The sequence below is a fragment of the Agelaius tricolor genome, unplaced genomic scaffold, assembly GCF_023055355.1.
Source record: "Agelaius tricolor isolate 1412-34295 unplaced genomic scaffold, bAgeTri1.0.p SCAF_15, whole genome shotgun sequence".
Taxonomy (NCBI): Eukaryota; Metazoa; Chordata; class Aves; order Passeriformes; family Icteridae; genus Agelaius; species Agelaius tricolor.
This window is the reverse complement of record NW_027269275.1, coordinates 12992532-13008234: the sequence shown is the minus strand read 5'-3', so window position 1 is coordinate 13008234 and position 15703 is coordinate 12992532. Positions and strand designations below refer to the sequence as shown.

The 15703-nt window shown below is 37.7% G+C and overlaps 1 protein-coding gene across 12 annotated transcripts in view; it reads left to right on the top strand.

Moving 5' to 3' along the window:
- The window catches only part of SLC7A6 (solute carrier family 7 member 6), a 26798-nt gene extending 11095 nt beyond the window's left edge, over nucleotides 1–15703 (top strand). For 11 of the 12 annotated variants that reach the window (XM_071440445.1, XM_071440440.1, XM_071440446.1 and 8 more), the window contains 7 exons: nucleotides 884–1028; nucleotides 3493–3616; nucleotides 10336–10439; nucleotides 11493–11589; nucleotides 12239–12388; nucleotides 13106–13289; nucleotides 14445–15703. In XM_071440445.1, the coding sequence (XP_071296546.1) occupies nucleotides 884–1028; nucleotides 3493–3616; nucleotides 10336–10439; nucleotides 11493–11589; nucleotides 12239–12388; nucleotides 13106–13289; nucleotides 14445–14539 (899 nt within the window). In that variant the 3' untranslated portion in view covers nucleotides 14540–15703. Of the gene's footprint in view, nucleotides 1–883; nucleotides 1029–3492; nucleotides 3617–7486; nucleotides 7584–10335; nucleotides 10440–11492; nucleotides 11590–12238; nucleotides 12389–13105; nucleotides 13290–14444 lie in introns of all 12 variants that reach the window. The other variant, XM_071440436.1, reaches the window with a different exon arrangement.

The window sequence follows — 15703 nt, the reverse complement described above, 5'->3', positions numbered from 1 at the left end:
TCTGTTCCTAACTCAGCAGTTACTCCACCTGTGTCTGTTCCAAGGGAGTAGCAATGTCTGATTGGGATAAAAAGTAGGAAAGAAAAATAAGGTATTTTAGAGGCTTCAAATATTACAGTTTTAATGGAGTCTCAACACTTCAGGATGCATAGTATAGGGCACGTTTTGGAGTTGCACAATAACCTGCCTTTCTGTTTCTGGTGGTTTTGTGTATGTTTATATATCTATATAGAGTCTTAATATTAAACTATGGTTGATGAACTTGTCTTGGCTTGCTTACAGTCAAAAGATGGCACAAGTTTTCACAAATACTGGTCCAAAAACCACACATACACTTTAGCTTAGGAAAATTTTATCTTAACAGGAATACTTTATTCTCTGTTAATTTTTCTTAGTTTTCTATTATTAGTAGCAAAACCTCAAACATCCCTGTAGGTGTTTGTGTGGGGTTCTCTTGCCATAGTTATCTAAGTCACTTGTAATCTTTGTTTTATGCATAGGCTAAATATTTGAAAATTTAAAAGGATATAGAAGAATTGAGTGGGTTATTTTCTAAATATATATATATGTTATAGACCCCCACACTTAACCTGAGTACTGCCATTGCCAATTGTTTATATCTTAGTCTGAACTTTATGTTCCTGAACTTCTTGCACTACTGTGGACAAACCAGGTGTTTAATTGTAGAACAGTATCATACACAGAGAATAATTCATAGTAGTTTTAAATGCCATGCCATTCTCATGGCTAAAACTTGGAGTAGAATTGGAAAAAAGTTCTTAATAAGCAGATTTGAAGGAATTAGGTGAGGTGGAAACCCTATGGAAAAATATTACTTACTGTATTTTATTATCCTGTTTTTCATTGCATCTTTTCCACACAGGACACACAGGGCACTTTAAGAACTCTTTTGAGGGATCCTCTATTGATATTGGAGAAATCTCCCTTGCATTATATTCTGCCTTGTTTTCTTACTCTGGTTGGGATACGCTCAATTATGTAACAGAAGAAATCAAAAACCCAGAAAGGTAAATGATTTGAGCTTTCTAAATGGGGATAGTCCCAGGTTGGTGGGCTTGTGGCTGTTATTCACTAATAAATTCTGAGCTTATACAGAAATGAGTGGAACTGCTCTACTGGTGAGGCTGGGGCTGGCCAAGAGCAAATATTTACTAAACTCCATTAAAAGTGAAAAAGAAATTAAAACACAAGAACAATTAAATGTAGATGATTGCAGGATGCTGTATTCAGTGCTAGATAAACTTTCAGTTCAAGATGTTGTTACAATTTATTATAATAGGTGTTATTGTTTCAGTGGTATCTAAATGTGGTCTGTGTTTACCTGTGCAATCATTCTGATTTTATATTAAGGAATATTAATATTTTCCATTAATTTATACTCTAAAAGTATGACTGGCTAATTTTGCCCAGTTGTGAGTCTGTAAACGGACACCTTTATGTTAGAATAGATTCCCTTTGATAATTTTTGCATCCAGATTGCTATAGCTGAATGATAAAGAAGAATGTGATTTTTTTTTAGTTCTCCTGACTGATTTTTAGTTTTGCAGTTTATTCCCTTCTATGTTGGATGTTGAGTTTTATGCTGGGCATTTATCTAACCAGGAAAGCTATCTATTAAAATAGTGGATAAGTACTTTAAAGAAAACCTAGCTATTTTTAGTTAGATTGAATTCCAGATTGACAGTTTGTTTCTTTAATCCTCTTGCAAAGATTTGATACACATATTCAGAAGACACACATTGTGTATTTTCATCAGTCATTTGCTCCCTCAAATCATGTTTTTTTTCTGCTGAAAAGCTTCTTTTTTGAGTATTGTTGCACTGCCTTTTCTTTTTAAGTTAGATAGTGTTCTCTGTTACCAGTTTGATAGCTCTTCTATTAGATGCATTGTTTTGAAAAACAGTTTTTCTCACAAGATATTTAGCTGATGAAAATTTCTTCATCATCATTTGCTCTAGATAGGCATCAGTGCCTAATACAAGCTTCATTCTTGGTAGAATGGTAGCTGGTAAAGTGAACTTCAAATTTCAGCTTTCTGCATTGACAGTTATTGAGAATAATGAGCTATTTCAGACTTCTACAAAATTACTACAAGAATTACATATTTTTCATGTTCACTTGATTGGTAGTGCCTTCATGCTTGTCCACCCAAAAGTTGCAATGCACAAATTACGTTTAACATCGTCCCTTGGCATTAATCTTGGATGATGCAAAGTCCTTAAAATGCTATTTCAGATTTTTGTTACATTGTGTAATATTTCTGAATTAAATTCACAGTTTTCTGCTTCTTTTTCTTCTCTGTGCTGGGATTCATGGGTCTCTTACTATGAGTGTGCAACCTTATAGAAGAGTCAGAACTCCCAGTTACTAATTTACTGATTTATATGGAGGATTGTGAGCTCTGTTTGTTTTTCTGCTTCCATGGCAGCAGACAGAAACAGCTGGACTTCTGGGCCTCAGGAAGTTTTTGAGGAAACTTGCAAAGTTTCAGTCAGACTGAGAATTTTTATGCTTTGGGGTTTTGTTTTTTGGAGGTTTTCTATTGTTGTTACTGAAAACAATGTTCATGGCAAATGCACATCAATGTCACCCTGCTGTGTTTGATTTCAAACTGGGCAAATGTGAGAGTAACACTCTCAATTCTGCTTCCCTTTTTGAAACATTTGAATATTTCTGTGAGGTTTGAGGGAAGAATAAGACTGAGAAAAGCCAAAGCCACACATTAAAAATGTATTTCCGTGGAGCTGCACACTCAGGCCTGTGAGTTTATCTCACAGTTAACTCTAACCTGCTCACATCTAAAGGTTAGCAGTTTCCTGTTACTCTTGACTTGTTTTTGTGTAGCTTTCTAGACCTGTGTTTGCTGGTAGGATACACCACATGCAGGGGCTCATAGCTGTTCAGCAATTTTAGATCTGCATCTCTGTTGTGCAGCCCAGTTAGTTTGTTCTCTGCTGCGATGAGTGCAGATGAGAACAGGGGTTTGGTTTAATAAATCTCCCTGCATCAGTTCCAGAAGGAAGTGCTGAAAGGACAACCCCATTCCCCAGGGAGGAGGAGGGCAGAACCTCAGAGTTTGCCTCTTTGGGTTCTAAATGTGGTAAATTAACATGGACATTAGGAAGTCATTTAAAGCATGTAAGTTTGAAGGCTGTTACTACAGATGTGGAAACCTTGAAGCAAGAGTGTTTGAAGAGCAGGTGCAGAGAATCCCTTTTTACACATAATTTAGGTTCTAAGTTACTATAAAAATCTGATTTTTTTTCCAGTCTTCTATATTAGAATTTCTAGTTATAAAAGAAACCAAACTCTGATTCCAGAGATACCTTCTTTGAAATCTTTATGCTGGTTTCATTAATTTTCTCTGTATTGTAAATGATACAAATAAATAACTTTAATCTGTTACTAATGTAAGTTTTCTTTTTCTGCAGTTGTGGGTTTTGGAGTTTTGGCATTTTTTTTGTCTTACAGGAACTTGCCCCTGGCTATTGCAGTGTCTATGCCAATTGTGACTATTATCTATATTATGACCAATATAGCTTACTATACAGTGCTGGATTCTCATGCTGTTCTCTCTAGTGATGCTGTGGCAGTGGTAAGTTGACCAAGTGTTACAAGTGAGTGTTTGAGATGCTTAAAAAATCATTGTAAGGGTATGAGCAAAAAGCAGATTGTCTGGGTGGTGGAAGAGAGTTCTATCATCAGTGGAATCTTTAGGAAGGCTTAGAGCATTGTATTCAGTGGATGAATGAAGAAAGGAGGTGAGAATTAAGCTATTGAAAGAAATCTGATGAAATTGAGGCCCTTAGATCTGCTCAGATATTCTACCTGTGACACAAGCTACAGATTGCTTGTTGCCCTTCATGTAGTTGGTGCAAGTTGGCGTAGGTTAATTACATTGATGAATTTTTAAAGAAACATGGTAATAATATTGCTTCAGTTTCAAGTCTCTGGTGTAATCAAGCAGCAGTTACATTTCAGCCTCCTTGTTGCTATTTTGGGAAGAAGTGAAGTGGCTTTCTCCTTTTCAGTGAAGAGGCTTTGAGCTGGAAAGGATGGAGTGAAGCTATTTCCAGTTCCTGAAAGGACTGAAAGTTCTGAGTAAAAGAAGTATGAAAGGATCTTTCCAGATCACATTCTGTGCTGTTTTTCTTGGTTACAGGGCAAAAAAAATGCTACCAAGGGGTTATGTGGGAAAAGAAATTATAAAATGCCCTCCTTTTACAACACAATTGGCTTCATGTGATATAGCCCCAGTGTTGGGGCTAAGAAATGGATTTTTTGAAGCATTTTTGTTGAAGAAATTTAAGTGATACAGCAATAGCCAGCTTAAAAGTTCTGCAAATGCTCTTCAGATGGTTGCTGATAGTGTCAAATCACTCACTTTTTCAGTGATTCCTGTCAGAGTCTCACAGTTGACTTCTGTTTTGCCTCCTTATGGAAACCATTACAACCTTTGCTATTAACTTTTATGGAGATGAAAATTACTCTGTAGCACAAATACAAATAAAGAAGAGCAGACATTTTGCCTCATCTTTCACTATTTCTGAACAACCTTTTTTATGTTTTTTGAGACTACTATTGTGCTTTTGTCTGTGAAAGAGGCAGCTGGCTCCACAAGCACTTTCTGGGCTGTTTTGTCTCCTGACTGGAAGCATACTGGCTGCCAATGCACAGTTTGACACCTGCTTCCCGTGTTTGGTCATGTCTGTGGGCCTTGACTGAGTTCCTATAGTAGGTGGTGTTTGGCAACTTACTTCTTTTAGCTCTTCCTTTGGAAGAGCTAAAACTGGTTGAAGCAAACAGTTGTCCTGCATAGCCAGCTGTCTCCTTCTTGGAGCTGTACAGCTTTGTCAGCAAACTGGAGATAAAGAGGATGACTTCAGTTGCATCTTTGAATATCATCCTGTGAGTGCAGTGTAAATCCATCAGTTCACCCTGGTGCTCTCATATGCTAGAGCAGGCTTGCTTTGCTTTGCCATGCTCCCTTAATGAACTGAAATGTGGGAGGCTGTGAATTTTAGCTGTTTTATTCTTCTTTGGTGTATTTAATAAATATTGACTATTCTCAACTAACCACAAAGATATCAGGACCCTATACCTCATTTTCTGTGCATGAGCCGAAAGAGTGGGTACCGCCCTAAGCCTCCTCATCCCAGCAGAACTAGGCCAACCTGGAGCTCTTCTTTTTTCTAACTGAATTCAGACAGAAATTTTGAAGTTCTTCTTAGACCTTTTGGGTATTACTTCTCTTCCTTCATTGGCTTCACTGGCTTCTTTTCTGAAAAGGAAAATCCGCTTGTCCTTAGCCATCAGTGTCATGTTCCTCTTCTTTGCTTGCACAGGCACTTCCCAGTAAGGTTTCTTTGGATGAAGAGCACATTCCATACCTTCAAACTGAGGGTAGGCAGTTGCTTTTAGAGGGAGAGTTGTTCAGTAAGTTATTTGCCTTCTTTCTTGGAGCTAGCTGTAATTCACTGCCAATGCAACACTCCTGAGGGCAGCTGCATGGAAGTTCTCTGGCTTTGGAGTCCAAGCTGAAAAGCTGAGCTGAACTTGGGAATGATATATTATATTTTCAGTATGAGATATGTAAGAGACTTGGGAAACACTGAACCCTCGTTCTACAGCTAGCTATGAGAGATGATTTAAGATCCTTAGATCCTCTAAGAAGAGGATAAACACCTGAGAAGATTTAGATCAAATATCTTCAGCACCTCCATGAAAATATAAATGGAACTGTTTTACTGTTGGAGCTGATATTGGAAATTTTAATGTGGGCTGTACAGAAGAGATAACTTAAAAGCAAGTAGGAATGCACTGTATTAATGCAGCAGAGTAGTGCTGGTTCTCTTGCCATAAGATTGTATTCGGTGACCTAAAAATGAAGTGGGAATTTTATGCTGGACTTCTTACTGCAGTGGTACCTTTTTCTCTCAGTAAAGGTATTGCCAATTATTTGAGAGAATTATGTCTGTTTGAGTAGAATTGATCAACAGCATGGTAATTGAAATGAGAATTACAAGAGACACATTTAAATTGTTTTCTTTTGCACCTTTACAATTTTCTGGGTTTGGTTGATGGGCACTCTTCCTTTTAATATATGTGACAATAAATCTAATTTGGTCAGTGGGGAGACATGTCATACAGTATCCTGACAATGTAGTCTATGGCAGTGGGAGAAAACTTCTGCTGAGGTGCTTTTTTTTTTTGCATGTGCAGCTTCCTAATTGCCATTAATTAAGAGTTTGTTTTTGTTAAGCAGTAGCACCTTAGAGTCCTCAGAAGCTCAAAATTAAGAAAACATACTGTAGTTCTGACTGCCAGATCTTCCTGTAATGTGGGAATGTATTTATACTTCACCTCAAGAGAAATTTCAAAGCAGAATTAATTGTGTTTCCAAAATACCAGTTAGATTGCTCATATATATATATACACACATATATATCCCCTTACTGCTCTGAATGTTAATAGAACTTGGTCTGGAAAAGCTCCTGGGCAATAGGATCTTGAAATGAGTTAACATGAAGAGGCTCTGTAGATGCCTTTTAAACTTTCCTAACAGAAACACCTGATAATCCTTGGGTATTTTTTTGGCATAAGTTTCTTATTCTTGTTAGGCTACATTCTCGTTGCATTTCTCCATTTGTCCCTCCAATCAATACTGTGTGCTGCTTTGCCAGCCTCACATGTGCTTGTGCCTCCATATGCTCTCAGTGTAGTCTGACATTTCTTGTGTGCCTCTAAGTACTCTTCTAATGTGCAGCTAAGTGTGATGAAACAGTTCTCATCTTGTGATTTGTAATATGTATGTGGGTCTTGCTACTCATCTGTGTGCCTGAATTACTGAGTGTGAGGCAATATCCTGTGTATTTTGCTGTGGCAGCTCTTGATGCTGGAATTTCTGCTGCTTTAGTTCAACCTGTTTGTACAGAACTGTTGTTTGGACCTTTAAAAGGACAAAAAAGTGTTCTTGCAAACCATTCACAACTTACCAGCTGATGATCATGAGATCAAGCTAACCCAGGACAAAAATAAAATGTAGTTTATTCAGTCATTCATGCCTTGAAACAAAGCTGTAATTCAGTTTTTGTCCATTCTTCTGGGAGCAATGTAACATTTTAGTTATGATTAAATAAGGGCAGTTCAGCTGAGAAGTGCATGGCTGGAAAGCCTCTTCCCTCATTATTATTTCCTGATATTTGAAAAAAAAAAATCAAAACTAAAGGGGACACTTCCAGCTGCATGTCCTACAGTGTGCATGTATCCATGTATACCTTACATATTCAATGGATGGGAGGGCATAAAAGAACTGTATCTGTAATTGCAAGGGTTACATCAGCACTTCTCTGAATTCTCTGTTTCCAAGCTGTTAGAAGCAGTTATAATTCAAGTCTGGACTACAGGATTTGTCAGACTATAGCAGAGATGACAATTTAATCTCTTAATCCTTCTTGCTCTTTAGACTTTCTCAGAAGAATCCTGAGATGATATCCTTCCTCATAGTGGTGGTTTTCTCCTGTTATGGTGGACTAAATGTTTCTGCTTATAGCTACCTCCAGGTAGGCTCCCCTGTCATCCTCCACATGCCTTTGTGAATGCTCTATTCTTTCCTCCATTGCCAGCTCATTTGTTTTTATACATGCACTTTACAACTCCCAGAAGCAGTGGTAGTTAAAGTAGAATTGGTGAGAAGCTCTGCTCAAAGCCCAGGTCTGGCTTATTTCTGGAGGATCCATGATTGTACAGTTGTGGTTTTAGCAGAAAGCAACCACTAACTCTTCTACTTTTCCCTCCCCCTTTCCCTTCTTGGTGCAGTGCACTCAGTGTGCATGCTTGATAATTTGATTTTGTGTTGTACTTTCCTCTACCCTGCCTTCTTATGCAGAATAATCCTCTGATATGCATGCAGTGAATATTTCTTGTGGCTGCTTTTACTTAGACTTCAGTAACTCTTTTAGCAAGAAATGCTGTGGAGATCTTTGGGTTTATCTTTGTTCACAAGAGACTATAGCTGAGCTTGGAAGAAGACATTTCTTGGCATCTGTTAGAAGGAGGGTATTGAAGGATTTATAAATTTGTACTCAAGTGTCTGAGTAGTAGTAATGAACTTGGCTGATTTTTGTTATAAATAAAGGTGAAACCCTGTCAGAAAACACTTGCCTACAGGCAGGTGGGTCTTTATGTTCATGTAAAGCTGGTTAATATCAATAGATAGATTAGGCAAACTTCAGGTACCTTTCAACTTTGTTTTGCTGAAAGATCATTTTGTGGGCAGATAGATCTACTTGGCAAACCAAGCTGAACGTTTTTTAGATGATTCTCAATTGAAATAGTGTTTTGTATTGCCTCACTTAAAGTTTAGCTCTTGAAGTTTCTCTACCCTTTGCTCTGTTGTGATGAATCCCAACTACAGCATTAGAAAGTAGATTGGAAATGACAGTGTTTGGTAGAGGTTGTCACTACATTACTCTTTTTTTTGAAGAGTCTGACTTGTACAGCTCTAGGCAAGTCACTTATTTAGGCTTTGAGCTGGATCAACAGCTGATGTAGAACATAGCCTGCATCCAGAATACATTGAATCTGTAGCATTTTGGTCTGTAGATAGTTTGTGGGTTTTACTGTTTATATGAATTAAATGTTGTTTTCCAAGATGTGTGGAACAGTATTAGCATCTCCTAGAACAATGGGATACACATTACAGGATGGAAATAGCCTTTGAGTGAGTCCTGCACCCATCATTCACACTGGCTCATTTCCAGATGTTTCAAAAGGAAATAGAAAACAACATCATTGCAAAGAACATCTTTGGAGGGAGAAAATTTCTCCAAATGTTATATTAGCTAATTTGCATCCTTCAGCATAAGATTGCATTAATAGATTTTTTTTTCTCTCTTCTTTAGCTTTAGCTGTTAATATTACTTATCTAAATGCTTATCCTTTAGGCAGTTTTACTAAACATCTTAATTCTCTAACATCTTGTTCTGTAGCTTAACTTAATATAGTAAAACAAAAAATCCTCCAGGAGTTTTGTGTCTGGTAATTTCACTTATTGTTTGGGTTCAGAAATCAGCAGTTCAGGTTTAAATATTCCTTTAAAATATTACAACATTTGCTTACTAGAGTTTTCTTCTTGTTCTCATTCTTGTTCCGGAGGAGTTGTCTTAATTCATTGACTGGATCATAACAAATTACATTCTGCTTCAGGGGACTGCTGCTTGCTAAGATGTAAAATGTTCAAATCTTTGTTTGAATACTTATACATGAATACTGTTTCCTTAAAAAGTGACTTCATGCTGTCTAATGTAGACATGATTCTTTTGCTGTTAGTTTGCTTTTGTAAAAGAAATGATGGAAGTGATTTAGTTATGTGTAGGTAGGCTTGGGATGGATAGGAAGGCTTCCAGCCATGTCCTCTGAACACAGCCTGAGGGCATTTCTGCCTCACTTCATGCTACTGTCCAGATATGTACAATGCTCACACCAGGATGGGAGGTGGAATACCTGTCAGTCTGCATTAATTAAATTTCTTCATGTTTCAAATGTGTTGTCTGATACTTTAAGTCTCTCTGACTTTTTTCTCCATCCAGGAAGTTGAACAGAATAGACCAGAACAGTATATTGCAAATTATTACCCATTTTTTGTTTAGATCCAAGATTGCTGGCAATCAGTGGCTTTGATGCTCCTGACTTCTTGGTTTCAGAGCTCTACCATGGACAGTCACCACAGTTTCTTGCAGTATTATCTAGCAACATCAAGTATTGAGCAATTGATGAGATCACTTGCTCTGTTATTTGCCAGGTTGTGAGAGTAGAGTCCAGAGGCCCTGCCAGTGGAGCTAAAGAAAAAGGTGCTTCTTAGGAAACTAAAAAAAAAAAGGAAATTAGAGTAGATTCCTACAATAGAATCTATCAACAGTAGCTGTGATGTTGGCAGTGGTTATTCACTACAATATGGCATTTCCCTGTTTGGTTAGGTAATATTTTTAGTAATCCAAAGAATGCTCACTTGTGTTCTGTAGGTCAGTTAGATAATGAAATATATTAGGATTGGGAAGAAAATGCTCAAAACATTTTCTTTTCCCTTGTGATCAGAAAATATGACTTCAGATGCTTGGCTAAAGAAGTTTGTGTTTATTTAGAATCCATAAATAAATAAGAGAGCTGTGTGATTCCTTGTGCTGCATTATGAACTGTCCTTACTGTGTTACTATTTTTTCCATACAAGTGTATTACAAAAGCTCTGATATCATATTTTTACATATTCTTTTTTGCAGATATTTTCATGTTTCCTTTTCTTTTCCCTTTCATCAGACATTTGCTGACAGGATATTTGGTATATTCAGCTGGACCATTCCCATTGCTGTAGCCTTTTCTTGCTTTGGAGGACTTAATGCTTCAATTCTAGCATCATCAAGGTAGTGCATACCTCTTTCAGTTTGACAAATGTTCATAAATCTTTTTACATGTGACTGTTATGCTGATCTATTATGAGAGAGGCAAAAATACTTTTAAAACTCAACCTATAATGAATAGCCCCAATGAAACCACGGATCTAAATAAACCTCTGTGTGTGTGTACATACACCCTTAACACTGCCTTGTTTCCCCAAAGCATTCCTGAGTGTATGCAGAGCATAATTATAAGATCAAATGAATTTTGTCTGGTGAAAATGAATCAAATGAATTTTGTGTGATGAGTCCTCAGGCCTTCTGATTGTTTGCATTACCTTCCATTTTAATTGATAGAGTAATTCTAGCAAGTTTTTGTTTTCAAATGTATTTATCTAAAACTTACTGACCTTTTAATATCCGTATTTTAAAACTTTGTACTTGGAAAAACCCTAAAAACCTTGCTACTGCTATGAAGCTGCAATCAGAAAGCTTAGGATACTGTGTTGAACCTTTTCTTTGAGCACTGATTGTGGATATAACTAGCAAAAGTTTTAGATAGATTTATTCAGACATTTTAATATTCTTCCTATCCATTGAATGAATTTGCAATGTCTCTACTGAGAAGAAATATGATCATTTGATGAAGCAGTCAATATAGAACAGTTGGTAATAAAATTGTGTGTTTGTTTTTTGAGAATGTGGTTGAGTGACATCATTTTAGGGACCTGGCAATCTCTTCTGGTTGGCATTGAAAACTATTCTTCCCTAAGCTGGAATGATTTCAGTGCTAGCTTTTAGAATTTTGTGAAACAATAGAAATTTGTTTCAGTTACTGTAGATATTGCCTATTTTACCTGTAGGATGATTTTTAAAAAATGGTTGTTAACAGCTTGTTTCTAAAAGCTTACCTACCTTTCAGTGGTTATTGTACAGTACATCTTTATAAGAATGTTCCAGTTTAAAGGACAGAAATTCAGTGTTGTAAACATTTATTTTCACTGGTGTTGTTCTTTGATTTTCTGTAATGTATTCTGTCTTGTCTGTGGTCTCAACATGTGTTTTACTGCTTTTTTTCAGGCTATTTTTTGTAGGATCTCGGGAAGGTCACCTTCCTGATCTGTTGTCTATGATCCACATAAAGAGGTTCACACCTGTGCCAGCTCTGCTCTTCAATGCAAGTTATTGCTTTTCTTTTCAACTAATTAGATGGGACACACAGCACAGCTTCCCTCAAAATGGAGCTTCAACACAGGGCTAGAAAAATGTACAAAAATATATATGTATAAAAAATAACATGAGAAAAATATAAAAGAACTAGTCCATGTATGTGTTGTATTTCATGCTGAAATCAGAACATCAGTTTAGCAGAAGCCATGCCATAAGAAATGTGTTCTGTTTACAATGGATTGCATTTTCAGCCACTTGAAACTGCAACTAATAATTGACATATTGTATATAAAAGATTTCTGCTGCTCAAGACTGAATAATTCCTAGAGCCCAAAGTGCTTCTCTCAGATCCTTACTGCATCTAAATGCAGCTGAGAAACCCAGTCCCCTGAATAAGAATGTAATTTATTGTGATACAGTCAATGAATTAAGACAACTTTTTCAGAACAAGAATATGAATTATTGAAAGGAAAACTTAAAAAAATTCACAAGAGATAAACTATCATCAAGGTGATTGCTGAGAGAGTAATTTTTTGAGGCACAAAATTATGCCAGACACTAAGGAGTATAAGGTGTTACTTAAAGGCAAAAACCAAGATAAACAGTAAGTTTCAAACCTTTGGGTTTAGATTCTAACTCTTGTTCTTTTCTGACAGTGTTTTATGACCCTTATTTACCTGGCTGTGGAAGATGTCTTCAAGCTGATTAATTACTTCAGCTTCAGTTACTGGTTTTTTGTTGGTCTGTCTATTGCTGGGCAGTTATATCTACGTTGGAAAGAACCAGATCGGCCAAGACCTCTTAAGGTAATACTGATTACACAATTGTTAAAAATCCCTGACTTCCATTTAATATAAAAGAACTGTCTAAAATCTGGACTGTACTGTCTAAAATCATCTTAAGTATGACCTAAAGGTTACAGATTGGTCAGGACATAAAGTGTGGTTTCCCTTTGATGTTGTACCATGAAAGTTAGCTTGTCTGCTAGGTAAGAAGAAGAGATTGTTGTGTCAGTATACTCTAGTATTATATGCTAGTTCACTAAGTACCCCTTCTGTCTGCCCTCTGCAGAATGTCTCAAGAGCCTAACACAGTAGTTAGCCTTTTATCTAGCAGCAAAAATCTCTGGTTGGAATTGCTCAAGTTAAATAACTCTGTGGATCACCTTTAGCTCCGATGGTATCTGATCCTCTAACCTCATACTTTGATACTCTACTCAAAAAAAGTCAGTAATTCTTGTTTCCCAAGTTTTACTGGTTTTGTCTAAAAACACTTCATGCCACTATGCACTTTCTTTCAGCACAGCAGAGTTACCATACTTGATTACTTTTGTAATATTTAGCAACAGTTCTGTTAAGAATAATTCTGCAATTTGCTTGTGGTCCTAAATAGCCAGATATATGAGAGGAAGAGCAGAGAATTCTACAGAGGGGGTTTCAGAGAGAAAAGTCTGTATCATAATGTTTGTAACTATAGATAGTAAATATTTCATTAACATTGTGTTCTCTTTTTTCTGTCTACAGCTGAGTCTGGCTTTTCCAATAATATTCTGTATATGCACAATATTTCTGGTGGTAGTGCCACTCTATAGTGACTTTATAAATTCAGTGATTGGAATTGGCATTGCTTTATCTGGAATTCCATTCTTTTTCTTGGGAGTCTATTTACCTGCATCAAGGAGACCTCAATTTATTAACAAGATTGTGGGTAAGTTTCTTTGTTTGCTGGAGATGTTGCTAGGAAAGAGGAAAAGACTCTTGATCTGTTCATGGAAAGGGTTGTGGTGGGCAGACCCAGCTGAGTACCAGGGCTGGCTCATCAGCACCCCCAGCAGCACGAGGGACAGAACAGGAAGAAAGAGCAAAGGTGGGAAGACCTGCTGGTCAAGTCAAAGAAAGTTTAGTGAGTGAAGAGGGGAAAAAGCTCTGCTGCTGCAAGAGCAATCAGTCACACATCTCACAGGCAGCCCAGTGTGCAGCCAGTCTCCAAGCAACAGCTGTATGGGGAAACACTTCTTGCTCAGCCCTTTTCTATTGCTGGACATGACACCAGAGAGCACGAAATAACCCTTGGCATAGTTTGGGTGAGCTGTTCTGGACATCTTCCTGCCAGACTTCTTGCCCTCTCCCATCCTGCCAGCTGCAGGAAGAGCTGAGTAAGAGGAAAGAAAGGAAGCCTTGGTTACTGTGCAAACACTGTTCAGCATTAGCCAAAACATCAGGAAAAAGTCTTTAATTTGAACCAAGATTGATGATTGTAAAAAGTGTGAACACACTTGGTAGCACAAACCGTCCAGCTTCACTGAATCAGTTATTTGAAAATGGACAGATTTTATGTCAGTAAAGAATGGAATTTTGCCTTCTGTTGAATTACAGCAGTTAAATTACACAAATTTCAATTTTTCTCCATCAGTGCTCTTTTGTTATTGTCACAATGTGAGACAGCCATGATGAGGGATGTGGTAAGGAAGGCTTATAGCATAACCTGACCCTGAAAGCAGGATGTGGTGCTGCAGTAGTAGAATGTATGTAAATACTCAGTAATCTTGTAGCTTTCCCTGTATGCTATTAGTTTTATTTTCTTTATTCCACCAATTTTACACTCCTAATTATAGAGAAAAAAGATTTTACTTCAGTTATTTGCCAGGGTGCCTAAGAAGGAGAACACCCTAGGATATCAACAGAACAGTTTAAGATTCTGTAAAAAATGAGTGGGACAAAGTTATTGTACTAGCTTTTATTGTTTGTTTCCCTAAAGAGAGGTGAGACAGCATTCCTGACAGATTTCATGAGTCAGATGTGTTTTGTAATTAGAATTGAGATAGGTGGCTGTTGTTCTAATCTGTCTCCAATTTCTCTGCAGGTGCAGTCACACGAAACATGCAGCTGCTCTGTTACTGTGTTTTAACAGAGATGGACCCAAATGAAGAAAAGAAACCAGAAATCAAATCCAAGTAAAGTTTAAAGCCATTACAAGAAGCAGGAGGGAGGATAAAGCAATTACACAAACGAAAGGGAAGAGCTGGAACTGGAAGACACAGAAAAACTGTTTTTGGTGGTCTTTCAGAAATGCTGAAAATATTCTTACTTGCAGATGGATTCCAACGTGGGTCATGCCCTTGTGTCATCCTCCTAAACTGTGGCATGTTTTCAGGGCAGGTTTTCATTGGATAATGATTACCTACTCATTACCTACTCACACAAGCTGTGTGTCAATACTATTTCTTCTTCAGAATTGGTATGAAAATGGTAAGAGCTAATGGATCAAATTAGATTTCAGCAGAAACAGGTGGTGAAGTAATGCATTATTACATCAGACTAAAACCCACTTTGACTCCAAAGACTAAGTAATTTCCAGCTTAATTCTGATGGATGCTTGCATGAAATGATTTGTTGTACTGTCTCAGTTATTTTCTCAGAAGAAAACTGGTGACAACAAACTACTTCATTTGTTTTTCTGCCCCTAATGATAAATTAAGTTCTGCTCCATTATTTATAGACTGAACCATGCTACATGGAAATGTATCTGAGTGTGGCAAGGATTTAATCAACTAAGCACCTTGCCACTGAAGATTTGATTAATGGTTGATTTTTTTTCTTCTTAACTCGTTGGTACTTTGTGTTGTACTGTGTTCTCATATGTTTTAGTTGCGTATAGTTGTACTTTGGTTTATACCAGTTTCCCCCTGTTATAATGGTTCTGCCCCTGCTGCCTCCTCCCTCCTTTTTAATGTCAATCTCCCTACCTCCTCCCCGTGTTCCCCAAAAGTGGCGAATCCTTCCCTTAACCCCTCCCTGGTGTCCTGTCCATCACTCGACGGCCCATTCCCTCCCTCTAGAAACTTCTACCAAGGGTGTCGAGTGATAGGTTCAGGCACCGGGCCCCCTCCCTGCCTGTTTAGGTGGCCCTTATTGGTCCCCCTACCTGCCTGTTTCCCTGGTCCCCACGCTCTCCTGTATCCCCATTGACAGGCAGGCAAATCCCCCCGGTTTACTCCCTCCCTTTATAACACCCTGCACACTCCAAGTCGCCATTTTCAGTTGGCTGCAGCTGCTGGGTTTGGGGTCAGCTTTGAGCTCTACAATAAACCTGGGCTTTGACCCCGATTGGGGTCCAGTCTC